Source organism: Helianthus annuus, chromosome 7, assembly GCF_002127325.2.
Source record: "Helianthus annuus cultivar XRQ/B chromosome 7, HanXRQr2.0-SUNRISE, whole genome shotgun sequence".
NCBI classification, from domain to species: domain Eukaryota; kingdom Viridiplantae; phylum Streptophyta; class Magnoliopsida; order Asterales; family Asteraceae; genus Helianthus; species Helianthus annuus.
The window spans coordinates 120,288,995-120,311,313 of NC_035439.2; the positions used below are offsets into that span (position 1 = coordinate 120,288,995).

Sequence of the window (22,319 nt, forward strand, 5' to 3'; positions counted from 1 at the left end):
AAAAGCTTGAACTTAAAAGTACGATCACCAAGATAGTTGAAAATAATAAAGAAATATCCATGGCCAAAGTAATTTAAAACCTCAGGCCATCCATCCGTGAAGTAGAATACATCTTCTATTAATTTGATGCGAACACACCATAAATGCTTTTCATCAAATTTAAGACTAACAGTTGAGGATTGTAACTTATTCGTCCATATAAATCTACTCATACATATAGGTATAGCCTGAAAACCAAAAAAATAAATGGAAAATTTCTTTAGAATAAAATATCAAACAATACTAATAAATAGTTTATAAAAACAATAATGAAAGTTATGTACCTGTTGAAGGGATAGTGGATCAAGTACAGTTATGATGAAATACGGACCATGACGATACATGTTCACCCAAACACGACAGTTCAGAAAGAATACTAACAATCGAATAGTAATGGCAACACATAGAATGAAAGAAAAAAATATCAGCATGTATTTATATGAGAAAATTGGAAAGTATAATTAAAGATACTATAGAATCAAAAGTTCTTATAACTATTTATGTAAATAATTATTAAACTCAATATTGTACAAAAGTATAGAAATTAATGTAATTATTGTAAATGTGTAATAAAAATTTAATAGATTTACAAAATATTGCTAGTAATAAAAATTTAACAGATTAAAAGGTTTTACGAAATATTAGTAGTAATTAGTGAATAGATATTTTTGTATAATATTCAAATACATAATGGGTAAAATAAACAACATTAGTTTAATATTATGACATAATTAACGGATATATACCAAATAATAAAATCGATACCTAAATATTAAAAATAAAATACAAACTATAATCATCACATATCATATCAAACCTGCTGCAACACTCCATCATCTTCAATCAAAATTCACTTGGCTCAAGAAACGTAAATCGACGGTGAAGAAGAAATTGGTAAAGTAAGTTTACCGACATATTTTCCGATCATTTTAACGACAATCTCCTCTTTGATTTACACACTTATTATCAACTGACTTGAACGGCAATTTTCGGTTTGAGTGACTTCACCGAAGTATTTCCGGCGATTGTTGATAAGTTACACGTGAAATCAGGTTTTTCATTGTTATGAAATTAAATGTTGTGTATCTTATGTGTATCTAAAAGAAATTAGATCCTATTGCATGTGTTTGAAAATATATAATTTCTGTTAATTAGATGATTTGGTTGATATATTTTGTGCATCTTATTGTGAAAATTAAAAATTCTTGATTAACATTGTATTTTGGATGATTGATTAGGTTATAACATTAAAAATCTTGATTAACAATGTTATTTATTGTGTATCTTATGTTTATCTAAAACGGATTACATTGTATTGTTTGTCTTTGAAAGTATAAAATTTAGGTTAAACTTATTTGGTTGATATAGTTTGTGAATGTTATTGTGAAAAAACTTATGGTTTTTTTGTTTAACATTCTTATTTGAATGATTGAAAAGTTTATCAGGTTTTCATTATATATGAGAATATAACTATACAGTAAGATTAAAGACTAAAAAAAGAGTTATCTTGTTATAAATTGATGGACTAAATACATTGATAAGATAACAGTTCCTTTCTTATTGTTTATATGTATATTGTATATTGTATTATTGTATATTGTAATCAAATATATACATCATTGGTTACAGGTACATAAAGATGAGTTCCTCATGCATAACTGTGTTAGATGATGATTACTCGATGAAACTGGTATGTTACAATTGTTACAAAAAAAAAGTAAATCTAATTTGTGTTAGATAATATCTTTAACATAAATTTAACAACAGGTGCTGCCAATTGGCTTTGTTAAGAGTGTATACGGTGATTATTGGCAAAGAACTAAACTAATGATACATCATGAAAGTGAAAGAAGTTGGACAGTTTATTTGAGAAGTATAAGGGGGGAATCGGTTATAACTGATGGTTGGAAAAATGTCGTAAGGGATCTTCAGTTGAAAAAACAGACATTCTTGCGCTTAAGGATAATCAAAGATAAAGATATTTACATGGATTGTTTCGTCAACAACATATGTGGTGAATCTTTCGTAACAGTAAACCGTTACGGCATTTTAAAGATAATAGTAAGTATACAACTATATATGAATCTATTTTTTATTATAGTTGTAAAATAAATGATATACATATATATTTGAGAGTAAAATGCTACTAAACTTTTCAGGTGATTCCCGAAGCTTATGTTACAAAATGTTACTCTTACACGCCAGTCAACGATTATTATAACATATGTGCAGTAGGTCAGATTTGGAAAGTTGAGACGGACAAAATAAATGATAATTATGTTTTTACGAAAGGTTGTCCGAATTTATTTGATGATCTTGGGATAGAAGATGATGATATAATGTTGTTGATGAAGACGGACAGCAAAACATTTGAGATAAAGATTTATCGTCGAGGAGTTGAGGTTGTTTTGACGAAAAAAGAAGAAAGTAAAGATGAGTCTCTGATGGAGATACCTAAAGACACATACTACAAAAACGTCCAGTTTGTAAGTATTATCAACTTAAACTATAACAGTTTAGTAATAAATACGTCTCTTTTGCTAATATCTTATTGTATAACAGACCTTCTGTGATGATGATGATGACTCCATAGATGAGATGATTTCTGAGGTAATAAGCTTATATTTATGTAGATTAAAACACATTACAATCAGATTTTGTAATTTTATTAACTATGATACACAGATTCATGAAAGTAGTAAAAAACAGGAAGTGATTAAGAACATTGCTGGAAAAGAAAAGTCAAAGGTAGAAACAAAGATTTCGATGACAGAAGAGACAAACAAAGCAACAAAATATGATGTAATTATTTAAAACATAAAAATAAAGTATTAGTTTCATTAATATATATAGACATATTTAATTAGGCGTCAATGGTTATTGTTATCTAAAGATAGCGGTTATCTTAATAGGTTACGAAGAAAGGAAAACATGTAGAGGCATATTGTCATGCGGAGGTCAGAAAGGAGCTGATATGCAGGACAGAATTTGAAATGCAAAAGATCTCAACAGATGGAGAGATAACTCGGAAACGGATGGTACGTTTATCATAAAAAAACAATATGTAGTGATCAACATTTATTATAAATTTAGATTTTATTCTAAATATAATGTATGTGTTCAAAATTAAGGTAAAGGAAAAAAGAAAGAGGGATGATCATGGATTGAAGATATTGGAGGTTGAAGGAAAAGTTGTTGCAAAAACAACTACTGTTGAGAAAATTGGAAAATATGATTTCACAATGAAAGGAGAAAACCGCATGGTATGTATTTTTTACATAAAAATCATAGACTGAAATATTATAACATGAATATGGCTGATTGAGTTCTTAAATACGGATTTGCATGCAGAGAATGCCTGCTAATGTTGTAAGAGCAGCCGGATTCAGAAATAAATCTCATGAGTTAAACGTGAGGAACATGAAGGGAAAAACCATGAAAATGAATGTTAGGCGCCAAAAGAATGGAAATGCTGTAAGGTATGCAATCGAAGGTTGGCTGATGTTCATGAAGGAGAATGGACTTTGTTTGGGTGAGAGACTGCATTTCACACTTGTGTTTGTTTATATGTGGTTCAGATTGTTTATATAAATTTTATGTGATATATATTACAAATGAAATGTAAAAAAAAAATATAAAGTAAAATGGAAATATAAATTTCGGAATAAAGCAATAAATAATATGACAGTTGGATATTAATATTAAAATAATGAAACTATAAATTTGAGAATATCTCTTTGTATACAACATTTGTAGTCTTATTAGTAACGTTCCCCTCAACATCTAATATCAACATCCTTAAACCATCCATGCTTTTGACTCTTGAAACTGCAACATATAGTTGTCCGTGAGTGAAAACAGGCTGCTTTAGAAACAAACCAACCTTAGATAACGACTGTCCCTGACTTTTATTTATCATCATTGCAAAACACACAGCTATCGGGAATTGCCTTCTTTGAAGCTTGAAAGGTATTCGTTTGTCAGAGGGGGAAAGATTGATCCTTGGTATAAAAGTTCTAGTACCAATATTATTACCGGAAATCACTTTTGCTTCAATAATCCGATCACCAAGTTTTACGACTTGTAATCTTGTACCATTGCACAGACCGTTTTTCTGATCAAGGTTACGTAAAAGCATGATAGGAACACCAACTTTTAAAACCAACTTATGATTCGGCATTCCTGAAACTTTAAGACCATTTAGAACATCGGGGGGGTAAACATTGTGTCGAATATGGTCAGTTACATTCTCAGATTGGCAGATGGAATCTGAACTTAGATACTCTTTATGATCACCAGGAAACATTGCTAATAAGGTATCATTTATCTCGTGAACAACGTCGTTATTAGGAGCAAGTATGGCTCTTTCCTGAAAATAATTTGGATCATTGAACGATTCAAGTATCGAAGGATACACAAAGTTGATCAGATTACCAATAGGGTTAGTGGACTCAGTAATCAACAGTTCTTGAGGTATATCAATAACAGCTTCTCCGTCGTTGCGACCACCAAGTTTTCCCTCGCCAATATCCAAAAGGCATTTAGCAAACTCTTTTGTCTTGTCAATATCACCATGATTCATGCCAACAGTGAGCCTCATGTTTTTTGTTAGCGTTAGTAACTTGCATTTATTCCATATATATGACGAACTCAGGGAAGCATTCACGATATCTTGTCTAGAGCCATTAGGAACAACAGGAAGAATCTGTCTAAAGTCACCACCAAATACAATTACCTTTCCTCCAAATGGTAAAGCTTCGCTATTTGAACAATCAGGCATCAATATATCTTTTAAGGTTCTATCCAATGCTTCAAAGGCATGTTTATGAATCATTGGAGCCTCATCCCATATAATGGTTGTGTTTTTTTTAAAGGACACGCAAGTTCAGATCCAGGCTTCATGCGGCAAAGAGAATCCTCATTTAGATTCAGAGGGATGGAAAAGCGAGAATGGGCTGTTCGACCTCCAGAAAGTAGCAAAGAAGCTATACCGCTTGAAGCAACATTTAAAACAATTTCAGACTTACTTCGAATTGCTGCCGACAATGTCTTCCAAAGAAAGGTCTTACCGGTGCCACCATATCCGTAAAGAAAAAAGACACCACCTTTGTTTGTTCTAACAGATTCCATAATCTGATCAAAAACATTACGTTGCTCATCTGTTAAAAGTAGTAACATATTATTCAACTCATCTTCCATGGTATTTTGGTAATAAGATAACTCCTCGTTGATCAATCGATTGTTAGACGAAGAAATAGACTCATCATCAGGATAAGGCATATTTGAATAGTTCCTGAGAGATGAATTATTACGAAGTAAGAACTTCTCAATCTCTTATGCCAAATTCTTTATTTCTTCGTCAGAGTAATTTAAATCTGCAAAAAAAAAATAGAAGATGTATTTAATAATATAATAATTCGTACTTTCGAGTATTAAAATATATTTTGGTAAATATGATATAAATGAACTTGAAGGGTAAATAATAAACATTTTTTTGTACAAATGAAGTTTTTTTTATTTCATTCAGATAAAAAAATTATAAACAAAAAATAATTAAATTAATAAATATATTAATTGAATATTAGATAACATGCAAAAATTAAAAAAAAGACATACCATCAACATTTAAATGTTTTTCTTGTCTATATAAAATGTCATCCGATAAATACGTCCATGTTTTCTCCCATACAAAATCAGGTCTAGACAAACTACCAGACATCAGCATTGTTCCAAATAACGTCCGTAGATAAGTAGCGCTTCCATACAAATTAGCTTCTTTGTTAGCTTCAATGTACTCGTTATCATCATCCAAAAGCCCTAGCGCATAGCATGCGTCCCTGAAAGTTGGATACAAAGTACCATTTACAGTACGAATATCTTCAAAAGATTTTGGTCCCTTTACTTTGTTCAATAATATTCTGAGGTAGTATGCTTCACCAGCTGAAGGAAACACCGAATGAATCCTACCGATTAAAGGATGTCGTTTCCTTATATCCCAACTGCGAACAAACTTTGATGGAAACTCAACATAAGTAAGATTACGTGCCTTAGGTAATCTTTCGTTACACTTCATCCAAGATAAGAACATAGTAGAAGCAACAGATGGTTTGTTAAGAACCTCGTCAATGTCATCGTCTGCGCCATATACTACGTTTTGCTGACCAGGTAAATGGAACGGCAATCGAATAACTGCGGGATATCGATAATGAATATCATAGGAAAAGATCCTCCAAGCAGATTCGCATGCAGAAATATACCGGCAATCGTAATACTTTTCTATCTCATCGACTACAGGTTCCTGCTCATCCTGATTTCCACTTTCAACAACTCTAAGAGTAGTTCTATCTGGGCCTTTGTTAATGTACTTGAACAAATATTTGATAGAACCAACTTGATTGCACCATTCAACGTTAATATGCGCCTGGTATCTTTTTAACAGCACTTTACTATATGGAACAACATATCTATTGTCTACGTTCACACGTGATTTACAACAGATAGGCCAGAATCCCTTCTACGATAAACTGGAAATCCTTTTTTATCCAAACATGTTTCGTTAACAAATTTCTTAGGAAACTTCTTGGAACACTTACGATCGATCATGCAAGGACAATTCATATTGAGAGGACCACACGGACCATGAATCATGTAGTCTGCCACAAGTTTATATAACTCTGGATCCTCGGCTATGTCTGGAATTTCGGCAGAAATGATTGGATCTAGTTGGTCAACCGATAGTATCTTGCTGTCAGAATGCATGAATACACATATGTGTGCATGAGGAAGTCCGTGTTTTTGAAACTCAACAGTATAGACAACTACAGAGTACAACAACAAAAATATGATAAATTAGAAAAAAAATAAAACTAACTTATATTATCAACATTAAATACAGATTAATAATAATAATACTAATAAAAAATAAAGTAACGTTATTTAAAAACAATAGCCTTTAAATGTTATCGTATAAATAAACATACCAGAATTAACTCTACCGAGCAACTTGTCTTCTTTCAAGTCTTTTGTTATGGAATCTAGTTTTATCTTGAAAATTCGACACAAAATGTCCGGTCTATCTCCAGGCCTTATCGTCGTATCTTTTAAAAACCTTTGCACTTCCGGCCATTTTGGATTACATGTAATAGTGATGAAAAAATCTGGATACCCAAACCATTTGCACAAAGACATTGCATCTAAGTAATTTTGCATCATATATCGAGAACCGCCAGTGAAGGAAGATGGAATAAAGATACGTGTTCCAATTTTTGACATATCTTTTTTTCCAGCATTATTTGCATTCTGAATATTCTGAACAGTTTCTGACCTCAAATGAGTTTGTTGTCGCCGTATGTAAAACAACCTTTCACTCTCGATCATAGTGTAAGCATCAACAACAAATTGTTGGAAAAGTCTTTTTGCATTATGAATCACATAAAACTTATCGACACGATCTTGTAATCTATAAGCAAAGAACTCACGCATAGTACACATTGGACGTTTGCTGTTCGTGTCTGGATTGAGACCTCTATGAAGAATGTCAACCCTGTACATATCTTCTCCATATGGAGATAGAAGAGGGTGTTGTAGAGAAAGATAAGAAGGATGTAATTCACTTATGCGCTCAATCCGACCAGATCTTCTTTTCACTACTATATCACGATTCTCAACAGCTTGAGTCAGATCTCCAATAACTAATGCAGCAACTTCAGAAGCTTCAGGAAGGTTATATGTCCTACCATCTTTGGATCTTTTACCAATAAGACAAAGCTTCAAGTCAATGTAAGGGTTTTCATTTAAACAGTTTCTAGCTTGTCGATAAATTTTAACCAAAGCGTTGTTAGTGTCTAACATAAGTGTAAGTTCCTCAATGATCTGAACATCAAAAGCTGACTCAGTTATTGTAAAAGAAGTGTTTGAGCCCCTATAAAATTAACAAAATGTATGGATTAATAGCCATTATATATGTATTACTAACATTAATATCATATAAAATAAATCCACAAATATAGGTAATTATAAAGACTATGAAATTAATACATACCCAACAGCATTTTGTCGATTAAATATTTCATTATCTGTGTCGTATATATACAACTGGTTGAATTTTGGCTCATTTCCATCATCAGGTAATAGACTCCCAATAGTATGATAATTTTGACCACTTAATCGAAAGACATAAGGTGCATTTCCACGGTTGATAGTTTTGTCAATCCTTCCTCCCATAGATGTAAATGAGAACATAGAATTATAACGCCGAATGTTTTTTAAAAAGAATTTGCTCTTCGCACTGACGCCAACATATAGATCTTTCAAAATTTCAGGAGGCTGCTTAAAATCAGGTAACAAAACTTTACCGTATGAACAGCAAAGGAAATAGTTAAGTTTATTTCGCTTATGTTCTCCCCTATCCGCCTCTGCTTTCCATAGCTTTGCGTTACACGTTCGACACACGATTATCTGGTCACCATGATCCAAGTAGTCTGTACATTTTTTTATTTCAGTTAAAAGATTAATGTTATTAAACATAATAAATCTATGTTGTTAAAAAACAATATGAAAATAAATATGTGAAGCAGTAGTAAATAAAAGAGGATTAGCTTTACCTTTTGAAACACCTTTTAAATGTTGATCAATGATAACAGCAACCTCGTTATCATTATCTGTTGTCAAATCAATAATAGGTATAGGTGTTAAGTTTCGTCGTTTTCTTACTAATTTACGCTTTCCTGATGACATTCTTATCAATGGTGAAGGTTCGTCTGATGCTAGAACAGTATTTGGTGGAATTCTAGATGATGAAGAAGGTATCATGTCTGATGCTGAGTTGCTTGTAATGTTTCTTGGAATACCACTGGAAGATGCAATGTTTCCTATAAAAATTATTATAACAAAAGATATAAAATCATATAATAAAAAACAAACTGAAAAAATATATAATTTCTTTAAGTATATATAAAAAAGTTTGATAATAATATTGTTAAATAAAAGAAAATTAATGTACATAAATGACATGAATTAGTAAAATTAGAGAGAAATAAAGTTGTTATGCTTTTTAAAACACTTGATGATAGAAGAAAAAAATCTTATTTCATAATTTGATAAACACAACATTACTCGCGTCTTACCTGAATTGAATTTAGATGAACCGGAAGAGACATTGATACTTGATAGGACGCTAAAAGATGATCTATTCAACGTAAAAGTAGTGTTCGGACTAATATTCTCTTTATTTTTAGTATAAGAAGTTAATGTCGATTGAGTCTGTGTTGAATTTTTATTCAATCTTTTGCTATTCAAATATATACGTCTAGCCTTCCTTTTTTTTGCAGCCTCATCCTTGTCTACATTACGTATAGAAACTAAAATGACATATACATTAGTTAAATTTATATAAATTGAAATTTTGTAATAAAGTAAGTAATATAGATTTGAAAATACCATTGGAAATATCATGTGAAGGATATGTTGAAAAAGGAAGATTCGTATTATGAATTTCCGAAGATGATAAACCACAAGAAAAATTGATGTTTATACCACGGCTATAAAATGATCTGTTATACATGGGAGATGTGGATGAACTTAAATTTTCTTTATTATTCTGAGTTGAATAATTTAGTGTGGATTGACTCTGCGATGAGGTTGTATTGAATCTTTTACTGTTGGAATATATTCTTCTAGCTTTTGTTCTTTGAACAGCTTCAGCTTTGTCAGTGTTGCTGCATATATCAACTGAGATGATATATGAATTAGTAAAACAATGAAATGAAATGAAAAGATAATTGAATAAATAATATCTCAAAAAAAATACTTTAAGAACATACCATTAGATATATCAGACAAAGGATTTCCTGAATTCACATTTATGTTACGTAAATCGGGACTTGATGCGGATGAACCTTTACGAATGTGAGACATTTTCTAAAATGCAAACTATAATTCAAACAATCAGTTGTTTTAGACGACATCAACAAAAACCAACTTCTCAAAAGTCACCAAATAACTTAATGTTATGACAACTTCAAAACTATTTCTCAACTTTAGGAATTAAGAGGTTCCTCTTCTCTGCACTATTGAAATGCTGAACCTCTCCAGACTTTTGGAGCTTCGTTGCAGATGTGTGAGAATCTTCTTCAACATCATAGACTTGAACCAAGTTTCGCTTCACTTCATCCTTAGCTAACATGGAATCAGGAGTATCAGTGACATCCAATGAAACAGGTGAAACGGTGCTCGCCATGTTAGACACAGGAGTAGTGTTTTCGATTCTTTTGGCACCAGAGTTCTAACAAAAGACAAATTTAACAGGTTACAAACGCATCTCATAGTTGAACATATATATAATAAAACAAAGACGAAGAAAACAAAAATTCACACAAATACCTTGAAACCATCAGATGTCTGAGATTCAAATTCTGAAGCATCAATATTGAGAGACATATTCTGAGAAGACTGCATATTTTTTAAAATAAAAAAAACAAACAAAATATAAACTTCAGGAAAGTAAAATATTTAAAACGTAAATCAATAAGGTAAGAAAATTTATACAACATACACTTATCTGTGAAGAGGATTGCTTCTCTTGAAGTACAGATATAACGTTAGGATCCACAGTCAGCTTCAGTATACCATACTTATGGATGTTATACTTCAAGACGTAGCCAGTAACATCTATTTTAAAAGCAGCAGTCTGGCCAACCAATGCGTCTACTTCAGCAGGAATCTTCATGGAATCAGAACGCTGAAAAATAGTAAAATATTGATCATTTATGAAGAAATATGAACTTTTTTGTAAATATAAAACATAACCAATATGAATACAAAAATAAAACTTACAAATTCAGGGTTAGCAGTAAGAATATCATCAACAGACTTTCCTATCAACTTCCGTGCTTCACGATCAAACAAAGTAAGTGTAACAGAAGCTGATGGGTCTTGAACTCTAAGTTGAATCTTAAACCTATTGAAAGCATAAGTCCATATTTTAAAACCAAAAAAAATATTATTGATGAAAATTTGAGGGTTCAAAAGGTGTATTGACTTACTTGAGAGAAGAAGTTATAGTTTTAAAAGCACAACGATCAGATACACAGGTAAGAACCTCCTTTGTAACAGCTGAACCTGATTCCTGGGTGTCCTCACTCAGATTAACAACTTTGTTGATCTTCTTGTTACATCTATTACAACCCTCATAGAACCATCCTTCATCTTTGTAAACACCCAGTATATTACCCAGAACAATGACCTTGCAAACCTGCATATTTATATGACAACATAAAAATATATAAAGTAAAATTGTAGTGTAAAGTTTTCAATTAACAAAAAATGATACCGTCTTAAGCGAAAAGACATCACAAATATTGAAAAAATCTTTGCTTTGCAAGATTTCCTCTTCAACAGATTTTGCCATGGAACCAAGGCTCGTGGATTCACTGACTTCAATAGAATTTTCAAACAAACTGTTGAATACAAAAAAAATAATGTATATTTTAATAAGTTATACATTCATCATAATATTGATAATAATTCAATCGATAAGATAAATAAGAAATAATGTGTGCAATCTTTTTTCATACCTGTTTCTGAACTCATCGACTTCAGGACAATCATGATTGCAAAAAAGACGACTAACCGTGTATGAATTGTTAACATACGCAACCCCTAGAAATAAACAGTGGAAAGTTAGAAATAAAAAATATATAATATAAGTAAGATTTTAATAAAAAAAAGTTACTAAAGAAAGAAAACAAACCATTCCACCACTTGACCTTGCCAAACTGCAATATAATGATTGCATGAATATTTTTTCCTTTGATACTCTCAAAAAACGACAAAACTTTATCACAGTATTGATCCCACAGAGTAAGAAATACCATCCGACCCCTAAGTAATTAATCAAATTCATAACAAATTGGTATAAATAAAGTTGCATAAGTTTCATTATATAAGTATGGTAAAAATATACAAACATATGTTTCCTATCAATTGTAACAATAATATGTATACTGGATTCTAAGATAATGGTTAAATGCTTACTCCAGATCAGATATCTCTATAGTAACCTTAACAGACTGCTTTCCAGTTGATTTGTTAGTTACAGTCTCTTTAGGAAATGATCGAATCAAATAACCAATAACATCTACAACAATACAAAATCGATCAATAAGATGAGGATACAAAATGAAAATAAAAATATTAATGAAAAAAACAATAACATCTTTTGAAAAAATATTATAATATACATACCAACTGTAGAGTTTGAAATAGCATTACTGTTCAAGATGTCCGCAAAACTCAAGAAATCAAAACCATACGGTGATCCACCAATATCTTCACATGGAATAACTTCGGTTGTCCCCTGGAAACATAGCCTATTTTGATTGTCAACATACCTGTACGTAGAGTTATTAAAACCTATAGTTGGATTCCTGATAATCAAACATTTCTTTTCAACTAATGACGGGCGAAATTGTGGTAAAACTCTATTCAAGCATGTTGCCTCCATCTTTGTCCCCTGTATAACGTATGAAAACTATACTTAATAAAGTATAAAATTTAAAAAAATTCATATATATATTGAAAAATTGATCAAAAAAATAAATATACCTCTTCGTCCATTAGAATCATGTCAAATGAGTATAATTGACTGGGATTCCTCCTTTCAGGGTGTTCCCAAACCCTGATCACCCTAACCTTGACAGAAAACTGCTCTTGAAAGGCATCAACAGCTCTCAACATAGTAATGTTATGGTTCTCCATTATATCTATCAGACGGCATAAAACGTATTTCAATATACGAATCAAGATAACTAAAGAAGAATGAAACAAAGTAAAACAAACAAAATGCAGAAACATTTTGGAAGGAAAGATAGAGTTTAAAAAAATTCTTTTAAATCAAAGAAGTTTATCATATGGTTCTATAAGAATTGTAAGATGAAAAATTAGAACGTAACCAAATAAATGCAGTAATATGAATGACACAATGCGGAAATGAATGAAGTTTTGAAATAATATTTATAGTACCAAAATGAAAAGGTATATAAGGAAACAATCAATGATTATAATAAAAATGATAAATATTGAACAATCAAGAATCAACAATCAGCATCAGCAAACAGCAATCAAGAACCAATCAATAACATCTTCTAAATCAATACCAAAAATATTAAAAATATGAATATGGATAGTATCAATTTGAATATTCTTTAAAAAAATAGATTAATGAATTATTATTGATAAAATCAATTTGAAAATTCTTCCCAAAAATAAATGAAGATTTTACATATATCATTAATAAATCAACACAATTTACGGTTGTTATATAATTTAAATAATATAGTAATCACCCTTCCTAATAATTACATATTATTTCTAAAAATAAATAAACCTATTTTACTTATTTTAGTCAAGCTTATATAGATGACAACGAACAGTATGAAGAAGACATATATATGAATCACTTTTCTGATTTACATTTTTTTTAATTAATGTATAATCTAAATCAAAATATTTAGGTTTATAACAAAGAGTCATAAACAGACATGGTAAAATATCTTAATATGTTCATTTATATTTACTAACTATGATGTTAACAGCAGTTATTAACAAATGTTTTCTATATGTAATATGGATTAATATTGTAAAATTTATTTCTTTATGGTTTATTTGGATCAATCTTTTTTAACATTGTTTTTCTATTCTAATCATACACAGTAAAATTTTAATATAACTTGATATTAGGATAACGGGCAATTCAATAATGGGAACACAAACTAATTGTTCAGACCATAGGTAAGATAATATAAATTGTAATAACTTAAAGTTGAAAACCATATATTTTCTGATAAAATTGAATAGACATAAGTAAGTTAATATATATATCATATAAAAACCACAAAAAACAAAACCATAATGTCAAAGAACTACTAACTATGGTTCACAGGAGAAACAACCCTTTCTACACTCAAAACTTGTTCAGTTTCATCAAAACAAAAATAAACCGTGTCACCCACCTTAATGCCAGCAATGTTCATGAATCTCGACCAACTCCTTAAAGCATAACAATAACCTTCGAGTCTCTCTTCACGTATCGTACCATTAGGAAACTCCTTCTGACGATTAAGATGCAAAAGTCTGATTGTGATACTTTTAACACCCAAATCAAGTTTAGCCTTTCTCGAAACATCATCAGGAAGCCGCTGTATTGTATTTCAAAAATTAAATTAATAAGAACATCAATCTTATAATATTTATGTATTATGTCAAAAAAAACAAATATAATATTTAATATTTAGTAGTAACTAAAAAGATATTACAACTTACAAAATAGTCAGCTGCCATTCGAACAAAACGAATAATATGTCCATTGGCTTGTTCAGCAACAGCAGTGGGAGGCACATCTTGAACAGAATCAATAGGTGCAATATCAACCTGAAACTTACATATAAAATTTCTTAGATTTATTCATTAAAATAATATAGTATTAAATTTAAATATAAAGAATAAACAAAAATAATACTTACATCATCGACATGTACATGATCAAAGTTCATTTCAATACCATTTTTATCAAATACTCTTAAATGGAAAGAATGACCAAACCATTTTGTAAATAAAAAATAAGAACCGGCCTCCAATTGATATTGAGTAACAATTACATCAATACCCGCTGTAAAACAGACTTTACCATTAAAACTTTGAACCTTAACATGAAACTCTTTATTGCCTAAATAGATAGTTGAAATTAAATCAGCAAACGTATAATCGTGAGACTTTGGAAGGATAGAATCAGGTATCACCTGTATGAATGAAAACAAAAATTTTTTAAAAAAAACATAAGACTTGTAAACAATTATGAAAAAGTGTAAATAAAATAAGAAAAATATACATATATTAAAAAATAATCTTACAGTCAAATGAGAAGCTGTAGATACCATGGATGATCAGAAACAAATAGAACTCACACCATTTACAAAATATGTTAACTTGAATGTTGTAGAATGCAAAGGAGTGAAGATTACAAAAGTGCCAGATTTAATTCCTAAATGTGTAATGACATCAGACCAACCATTGAAAAGGAAAAAGATTCCTTTTGCTTCACTTATGTAAACAGTAAATTTACGGCCGTCGTCTGTTTCTATCAGAACATTAGTAGGAGCCATATAGACACCCCATAATTTAGTCGTCGCGTCAGAGGGAAGAGCCTTATAAATAAAACAATTGAAAATAAATTATAATTAAAAAATATAACAAATAAAGGAAATTAATGAAAAGGAAAAATATATATATATGATATATGTTAGAAATTATGAACTACCATAATAAATTCATCGGCTCTATTCAAATGCCTACAGAAAGATGGCTCGCTGCTACTGATTAGAAAAATTATATTACATTAAGATAAACATAAACATAAACATATCTAACACAACAATATAGACATACATATTATAAAATTCTAAACACAAACAGAAAATTTAAAATAAACCTAAACAATTTTAAAAAACAACAACCATGTAAAAAAGACTAATAAAATGAATTTATACAGATGATATGTAGAATAACCTAAATAAAAAATTTACATGAATAATTACTAATACACATGTTAGACATAAAAAATACTTATCAAATCATAACAATCAAAAAATTATACATAATTTCCAATTTCAAAAAATTGTATACATATCTACAGATCTAACACAATAATTAAAAATTGTAGTACAAAACATATTGTAGAAGATAAAAATATTACCTTGATGAAGTTCCTGACATATTCAAAACCTACACACAACATTTACAAAAAAAAAAATCATCTGATTACATATTCAAAAATTTTAAATTTAAAAAAAATATAATCAAAAATATATTAATAAAATCAAAAAACTTCTGAAGCAGTAACCTGTTTGTTCGAAGAATCGGTATAACACCTAATGAAGAATCGAAAAATAGAAAGGAAAAAACAAAACACTATGATCAGTGAATAGATAAAAAAAATTACAGATTAAAAGATTACGTATTACAGGAAGAACATACATACCTTGTATGTTCGAAGAATCGATATAACACCTTATGAACAATCAAACTACAAAAAGGAAAAATAAAACCCTAAAATCAGATATAAGAACAAATAAAATTACAGATTCAAACATTAATTAAGTCTTAGATAAATAACATACATACCGTCGATGTTTCAAGAATCGTTGTTAGATCTGATGAATAATCGAACGTCGAACGATAGATAGAAACGTAAGAAAACCCTAAATCAGAAAAGAGTATAAGAGAAGAAAGATGAATGGGAATGTTGGTCGGTTTATTGTGTTAAATATGGAACGAATATTAAGGACCCGAATGGCTTGGTGGATCCCGTGTCGGGTCATCTCAAGGGATATGAGGAGATGTCCATTTTGGCGGGAAAATGAGCTATGGAGGCCCTAGGAGGTGGACATGTGTCCCCTAATTAAGGCTTTTATTAGGTTGTATAGATATACCTTTTCAAATAACTAGATAGACAACCGGATAAACGGTAGTTTGTGTATAAAAATTCATCAAAGTTATATTATTATTTTATTAGTTGATAATGTATTTATTTATATTTTTTTGTATCATCAACTTAATCTTTGTATACTAACAAGTTGACGTTATCCCGCGCGTTGCGGCGAGATGTTGAAAAAGGCAAGATAAAAAAGGTTTCAAACTTATATACGGTTTTGCGTAACATACAATGTAACAAATGATTATATGTATACAAAACCGATTCATTTGAATTATTAACAAATAATCGGGATCAAATAAAGAGATGCTATGGAACTAATCGATCGAGCTACCTAAAGACGAAGGGTGGGTTTATATAGGTTTAGTGTGTATAAAATTGTGGATGATAATGAAAGCCACCACATTGTCGCAGATCGAGTCCGACATTCTTGCACTTCACATCCATTGTGTGGACATTCTTAAGATCATACCAAACATGACTGAACTTCTTCGTGCAACCATTTACTGATACTTGATGATGGATGATGGCTAAAATTTAAAAAATAAAAAAATAAACAATAACAAAATTAAAAAGTAAACAAAGTTACAGATTTATGGAAAACTAAATCAAATTCAATGCAAGGGAGAAAATAAAATATAAGCATTTACATTTGTTGAAGTAAGTTGATCTATAATTGGATAAGAAATGCAATAAGAAGCATTTAAAAAAATAAAAAATAAAAAAAAATAAGAGTGTAATTTCAGTGGTTTCTTAAATTGCGCCACTGAATCGGAATTGCTCTTTCATTGAGGGTGAAAAAAAAGAAAAGAAAAAGAATAACATGAATTATGTTTGAATCTTCAACTACTTGAGCGATTACGATTCAAGTTTAGCGAGGACCGTAAACTTTAATCTAATTATTACGATTCAAGAAGGGAAATAATTATTAAACATGTAATGGTTGGTTTAATCCAACATATCCCACAACATACCACACCACCTATTACTTTATAATTCTTTTTCATAGTATTTGGTATTTGACCTCATCCGTAATCTTTATTTTAGTTTTGAAAACGGTTTCCATCTTCCTACACAACAAATTCCAATTGTTGTTATCTTTCTCATATCCTTTTCTTAAAACCACCCGCTATTCAACTTCGACATTACAGGTAGTATCTCTTTTGACATTAAATTTAATGACTTACATGGTAGTTAATTATGAAGTTTTGTTGCGGCATCATTCAATTAGTAAAACGATCATCTACTGTCTCTTCTTCATGCATTCCGGCCGGTGGAGACAGTTGCAGATTGGTGCCGAAACTGTTGACGAAAACATTGGTGTTATGCGTCAAATTGTATTGCGGCTGAAAGATATTATCATTTGTAAATTGAGAGACTGGATTTCCACTCCTCTTCCTCTTGTTTGCGGTAACCGAACATTCAGTCTCATCGATCATCTTATCTTGTTCTTATCCTTCCTTGGCACCTTTTTTAGTATTTCAACTTATCCTTCCTTGGCACCCTTTTTTAGTATTTCAAATAAATTGTTGAGTGATTGAAAATGATCAGTTTGAAAAAGTTTCAGACCGGTGAGCACATGTCGGTGGTTATTGCGGTGGTGGTGAGGGTTATATAGGGTGTGAAACGCTGGCAGACGGCAGAGAAATGGTGGCAGGAGCAGACGTGTCGGTTTGATAATCATAAATTGTGATCCAGTCACGACCGTCGTTGAATGGTTGTGGCGGTTCGGTGTGTCTTCCAGTACGTCACTCTATATTTTACTTTTAGAAATTAAATGAGAAGATATGTCGATTGGGCCTGGGGTTTTGAAATTTTGTTTAATAGGAGGGTGTGTTTACAATATTAAGATGTGAAAGGAAACGTTGGTTTGTGTATAAATATATATAATATAATTGCCACGTTATGTATATGTTGTTTGAATCGGTGCTTTCTGAAATGTTTGAAAGTAAATGTATGCATGTTAATTGGAACGGTGCATGAAGGGATGTGTTGGTTTCAAACTAAATTTATATATGTTAATTGAAACGGTGTCTTTTGATAAAGGGATGCGATAGTGCATTAAAGGATGAGATTGGTGTCTTTTGATGAAGGGATACGATGGTGCATTAAAGGATGGGATTTGTGCCTTTTGATGAAGGGATGCGTTGGGTTTAAACTAAATGTATACATGTTGTTTGAAACGGTGTCTTTTGATGAAGGGATGCGATGGTGTATTAAAGGCACCCTAAGTTACTTTTTGTAGGATATAGTAATAAACAAAAATCCTTTTTGGATGGTAATTTATCACCCTTATTTTTTTTATTTATCTCTTTTATTAAATAATAATAATATTAAACATCAATTTAACTAAATCTATTTATCTCTTTTGTTTAATTGATTTCTTTTTTAACTCTAAAGTTCCAATCTTTGGCAATTTAAGTCTAAAGTTTCCATCTTTGATATTTTAACCTCTTTGACTAATTTGATTTTTCACTTCTAATTCAAAAGTTTTCATCTTTTGCAATTTAACCCCTTTAATTTTTTTTACTTTCAATCCAAAGCTTTTCATCTTTTGCAATTTAATCTCAACATTTTTTTTTACTTTCAACTTTAGTCTCTTATATACTTTTCATCTTTCATAAGTTCTCCGTTTAACATGTCGTTCTAAATTTCCGACTTAACACGCCGCAACGTGCGTGTGAGGTTCAACGTTTTTCATCTATTTTTTCCCTGTTTGACATGTCTGTCGCAGCGCGTCTATTTTTCCCCGTTTGATAGGTCTGTCGAAACGTGCAAGTCGGAGATCGACTTAGATATTTTTTTCTTGGTTTTACACACAGGCTCATGGTCATGTGAGAAACATTTGCCTTTCATCTAACATGATATATAACTATTGAATCCCCCGCCGCATTGCGGCGGGTGGTAAATCTAGTATCCATATATACAAATTGATGGTAAACTAATAAAGAATATTGGTTAAACTTTTATAATAGTTCATGAAAAATAAATATTGTCGAAGTTCACTGCTAGAAAAATAAAAAATGGTCGCAAGATAGTGAGCGATCTGTGACCGAAATTGTAAAGGTCTCAAAACTATTAATATAAAAAGAAGAGTAAACTGTCATTTTGGTCCCTGTGGTTTGGGCATTTTTGCCATTTTAGTCCAAATCTCAAATTTTTTACATCTGGGTCCTTGTGGTTTGCATTTTGTTGCCATTTTAGTCCAAAATCCGAAAACCCCCTTTTTTGACTGTTGAAGGCTGCCTATTTTGTCCTTTAGTGCAGGGGCATTTTTGTCCATCTCAATTTATTATGACATACTAATAATTAAATTAATTATATCTAATTCCCTAATAAATTGGTCAGCAGATTATCTTCAATTTATCCAGATCAATCCTTGCTGTTCAGGGGAGAAACATTCAAAATCGAAGCAAATGCCAAGATCTGTGTGACTGAATAAAAATCCTTGCTGTTTCAGATGAAGAAGTGAACAGGAAGGAGAAACATTCAAAAACACGAGAAACATATTCTAATTCCACACAATCGAACATATATTCCAATCAATTCTAATCAAATTATATACAAATCCAATCAAAATCACTTCAATTATCCAGATCAATCCACAAACACAACAAGCAATCACTCCAGCAATCATACCTTGGCACAAGCAGAATCGATTGAATTGGAGAGGCGAAGAAAAGCAGGTTCAGATCCAATCAATCCGTCATCGTTCTTCTTCTTCTTCAGCACGAGACACCACCCCCACTGCCTGTCACCATCGTTTTTCTCCGCCAAATTAAAACCAGATCTGAACCATCCAACGCTTCGGCTAGGGTTTAAAGGGTCACACCTGTAAATCGATTGTGCAGCGGCAGGTCCACCATTAACTCCTGCAAATCGAACGCATTGGGCTTCATTTGAAATTATGGTGGCGGAGGCTAAGCAGACAGGTGGGAAGCGGCGGCGGAAACGGCGGAGGAGGAGGCGGTGGTGGTGGTGCGATTCGGGATCAGAGGAGGTGGAGAGGGTGGTAGGAGGTGGTGGAGAGCGGCGGTTGGATGATGACGGAGTCATCTTCTACGACCACCCACCACCGAATCAGCAACATTAGCCACAGCTTCCGATTTTTTATTTTGGACCACTATAACTTTCTGGATGTTTGTGGGATGTAATCTTGTTTCTGATGTTGTAGATTTGGAAATACGAAGGGATGCAAAGGGTTGCTAATGCTGCATTGGAACATGGAATTGAGATAATAAAATCAATTCAGCAGGAGGAGAAAGAAGAAAAGGAGGGTGGGGTGGTGGTGGGTAGTTGGGCAGGCAAAATAACCAAAATGCCCCTTTAGAAAAGGACAAAAAACCAGGCTGCAACAGTGAAAAATTGGGGTTTTTGAATTTTGGACTAAAATGGCAACAAAAGTGAAACCACAGGGACCCAGATGTAAAAAGTTTGAGATTTGAACTAAAGTGGCAAAACTGGCCAAACCACAAGGACCAAAATGGCAGGTTACTCTAAAAAAAACACTAATAATTAAAGGTTCATATAATTAGAATTACTTTTGTATTATGTTATTAGGGTAACCGGGGCACACGCGGGGAATGGTTTCGGTGACCCATAACCCCGATCGGGAACACCGCCGCCATCAACGCGGGGACCCGATTCGGGGAATGGTTTCGGTGTGTATTCACCGCTTGAAATGCACGATTTTTGAGGAACGGTCATGAGTGCAACGGTCGAATTTAAAAAAAAAATCACTTTTTAAAACATATATAAATAACCACACCATTCACTCAATTTTTATACTCTCAAACCACAACAATTTCACACATTTTTTATACTCTCCAACCACACCCACTTCACTTATTTTTTATACTCTCAAACCACACCCACTTCAAACCGAGCAATGGAGAACCAACCCCGCGAAGCCAAGAAAAAAACTAAGGGACGGGGCTCGCAACCGTCTCGTGGTGGTTCGAGCGGTGCAAGTGCACAACCACAACCCCCTTTCGGATACACTTCACAACCCCCGTTTTTTTTCCAACAACCTTCACACCCCCCCTTTTACAACACCCAACCTTCAAGCCAACTTCGGCTATTTTCAAAATTTGTTATCAATGGACGCTCCTCCTCAATCCCCCGCCTTCGACCCATATGCTTTTCGTGCCCCACAAGTTCCATCACGAGGAAATGTCGAACGTCCTCTACCTATTTATGACGACGAGGACGATGAGGTAGTGCCCGAAACTCAAAATTTGGGCGACGAGGACGAGAACGAGGATGATGAATATAATCTGGATGAAGACGCGAACGAGGAAGATGACGCTCGGGATAAAAAGGGAAAAACGGTGAGCGAAAAATGGACAAAGGTCTAAGAAGAGGCGTTGACGAAGGCGTGGGTACATTGCTCTACCAACAAAAAGAAGGGCAATCAACAAAACCGCGATAGTTTTTGGCGTAACATTTTAGATCATTTTAACGCCACCGTCGGCGGAAGTAACCGGACCGTGCATCAAGTACGGTCTAAATGGAACCCGATGTTGACGAAAATAAACTTTTTCAACGGCCTATACCAACAAGCGGTAAAAATTATATTTTTTTAACATTGTATATTTTTTAATTTTATTTACTAAGTTCATATTTTTTTAACACTTATTATTTTATAATATGTAGGATCGCACACGAGGAAGCGGATGTAAGGATCTCGACGTGATGAAAGTCGCTTTAAAAGAATTTAAAGAGAGATTTCCGAACGGTTTTCAACATGTCGAGGCGTGGGAGGTCGTTCGAAAACACGACAAATGGGCCCAAG

The 22,319-nt window shown here is 32.1% G+C and overlaps 2 protein-coding genes across 2 annotated transcripts; both read right to left on the reverse strand.

Moving 5' to 3' along the window:
* Positions 1–3,754: 3,754 nt before the first annotated feature.
* Positions 3,755–4,873, reverse strand: LOC110866825 (ATP-dependent DNA helicase PIF1-like). The gene has a single exon (XM_022115973.1). The coding sequence runs from the start codon at positions 4,871–4,873 to the stop codon at positions 3,755–3,757; it is 1,119 nt and encodes a 372-aa protein (XP_021971665.1).
* Positions 4,874–5,373: 500 nt separating this feature from the next.
* LOC110866824 lies at positions 5,374–9,954 on the reverse strand. The gene is made up of 9 exons (XM_022115972.1): positions 9,861–9,954; positions 9,478–9,768; positions 9,165–9,398; positions 8,643–8,909; positions 8,081–8,519; positions 7,020–7,960; positions 6,633–6,857; positions 5,656–6,510; positions 5,374–5,414 (listed from the first exon to the last, which is right to left on the reverse strand). The coding sequence occupies exons 1-9, from the start codon at positions 9,952–9,954 to the stop codon at positions 5,374–5,376; spliced, it is 3,387 nt and encodes a 1,128-aa protein (XP_021971664.1).
* Between the last annotated feature and the right edge of the window lie 12,365 nt (positions 9,955–22,319).

Excerpts from the sequence above, each read along its gene's own strand:
- LOC110866824 (XM_022115972.1), bottom strand. The coding sequence starts at position 9,954 with ATGTCTCACATTCGTAAAGGTTCATCCGCATCAAGTCCCGATTTACGT. Across the intron at positions 9,769-9,860 it reads TTTGTCTGATATATCTAATG|TTGATATATGCAGCAACACT; the intron begins GTATGTTCTTAA and ends ATATCATCTCAG. Across the intron at positions 6,858-7,019 it reads GCTCGGTAGAGTTAATTCTG|TTGTCTATACTGTTGAGTTT; the intron begins GTATGTTTATTT and ends TGTACTCTGTAG.
- LOC110866825 (XM_022115973.1), bottom strand. The coding sequence starts at position 4,873 with ATGATTCATAAACATGCCTTTGAAGCATTGGATAGAACCTTAAAAGAT.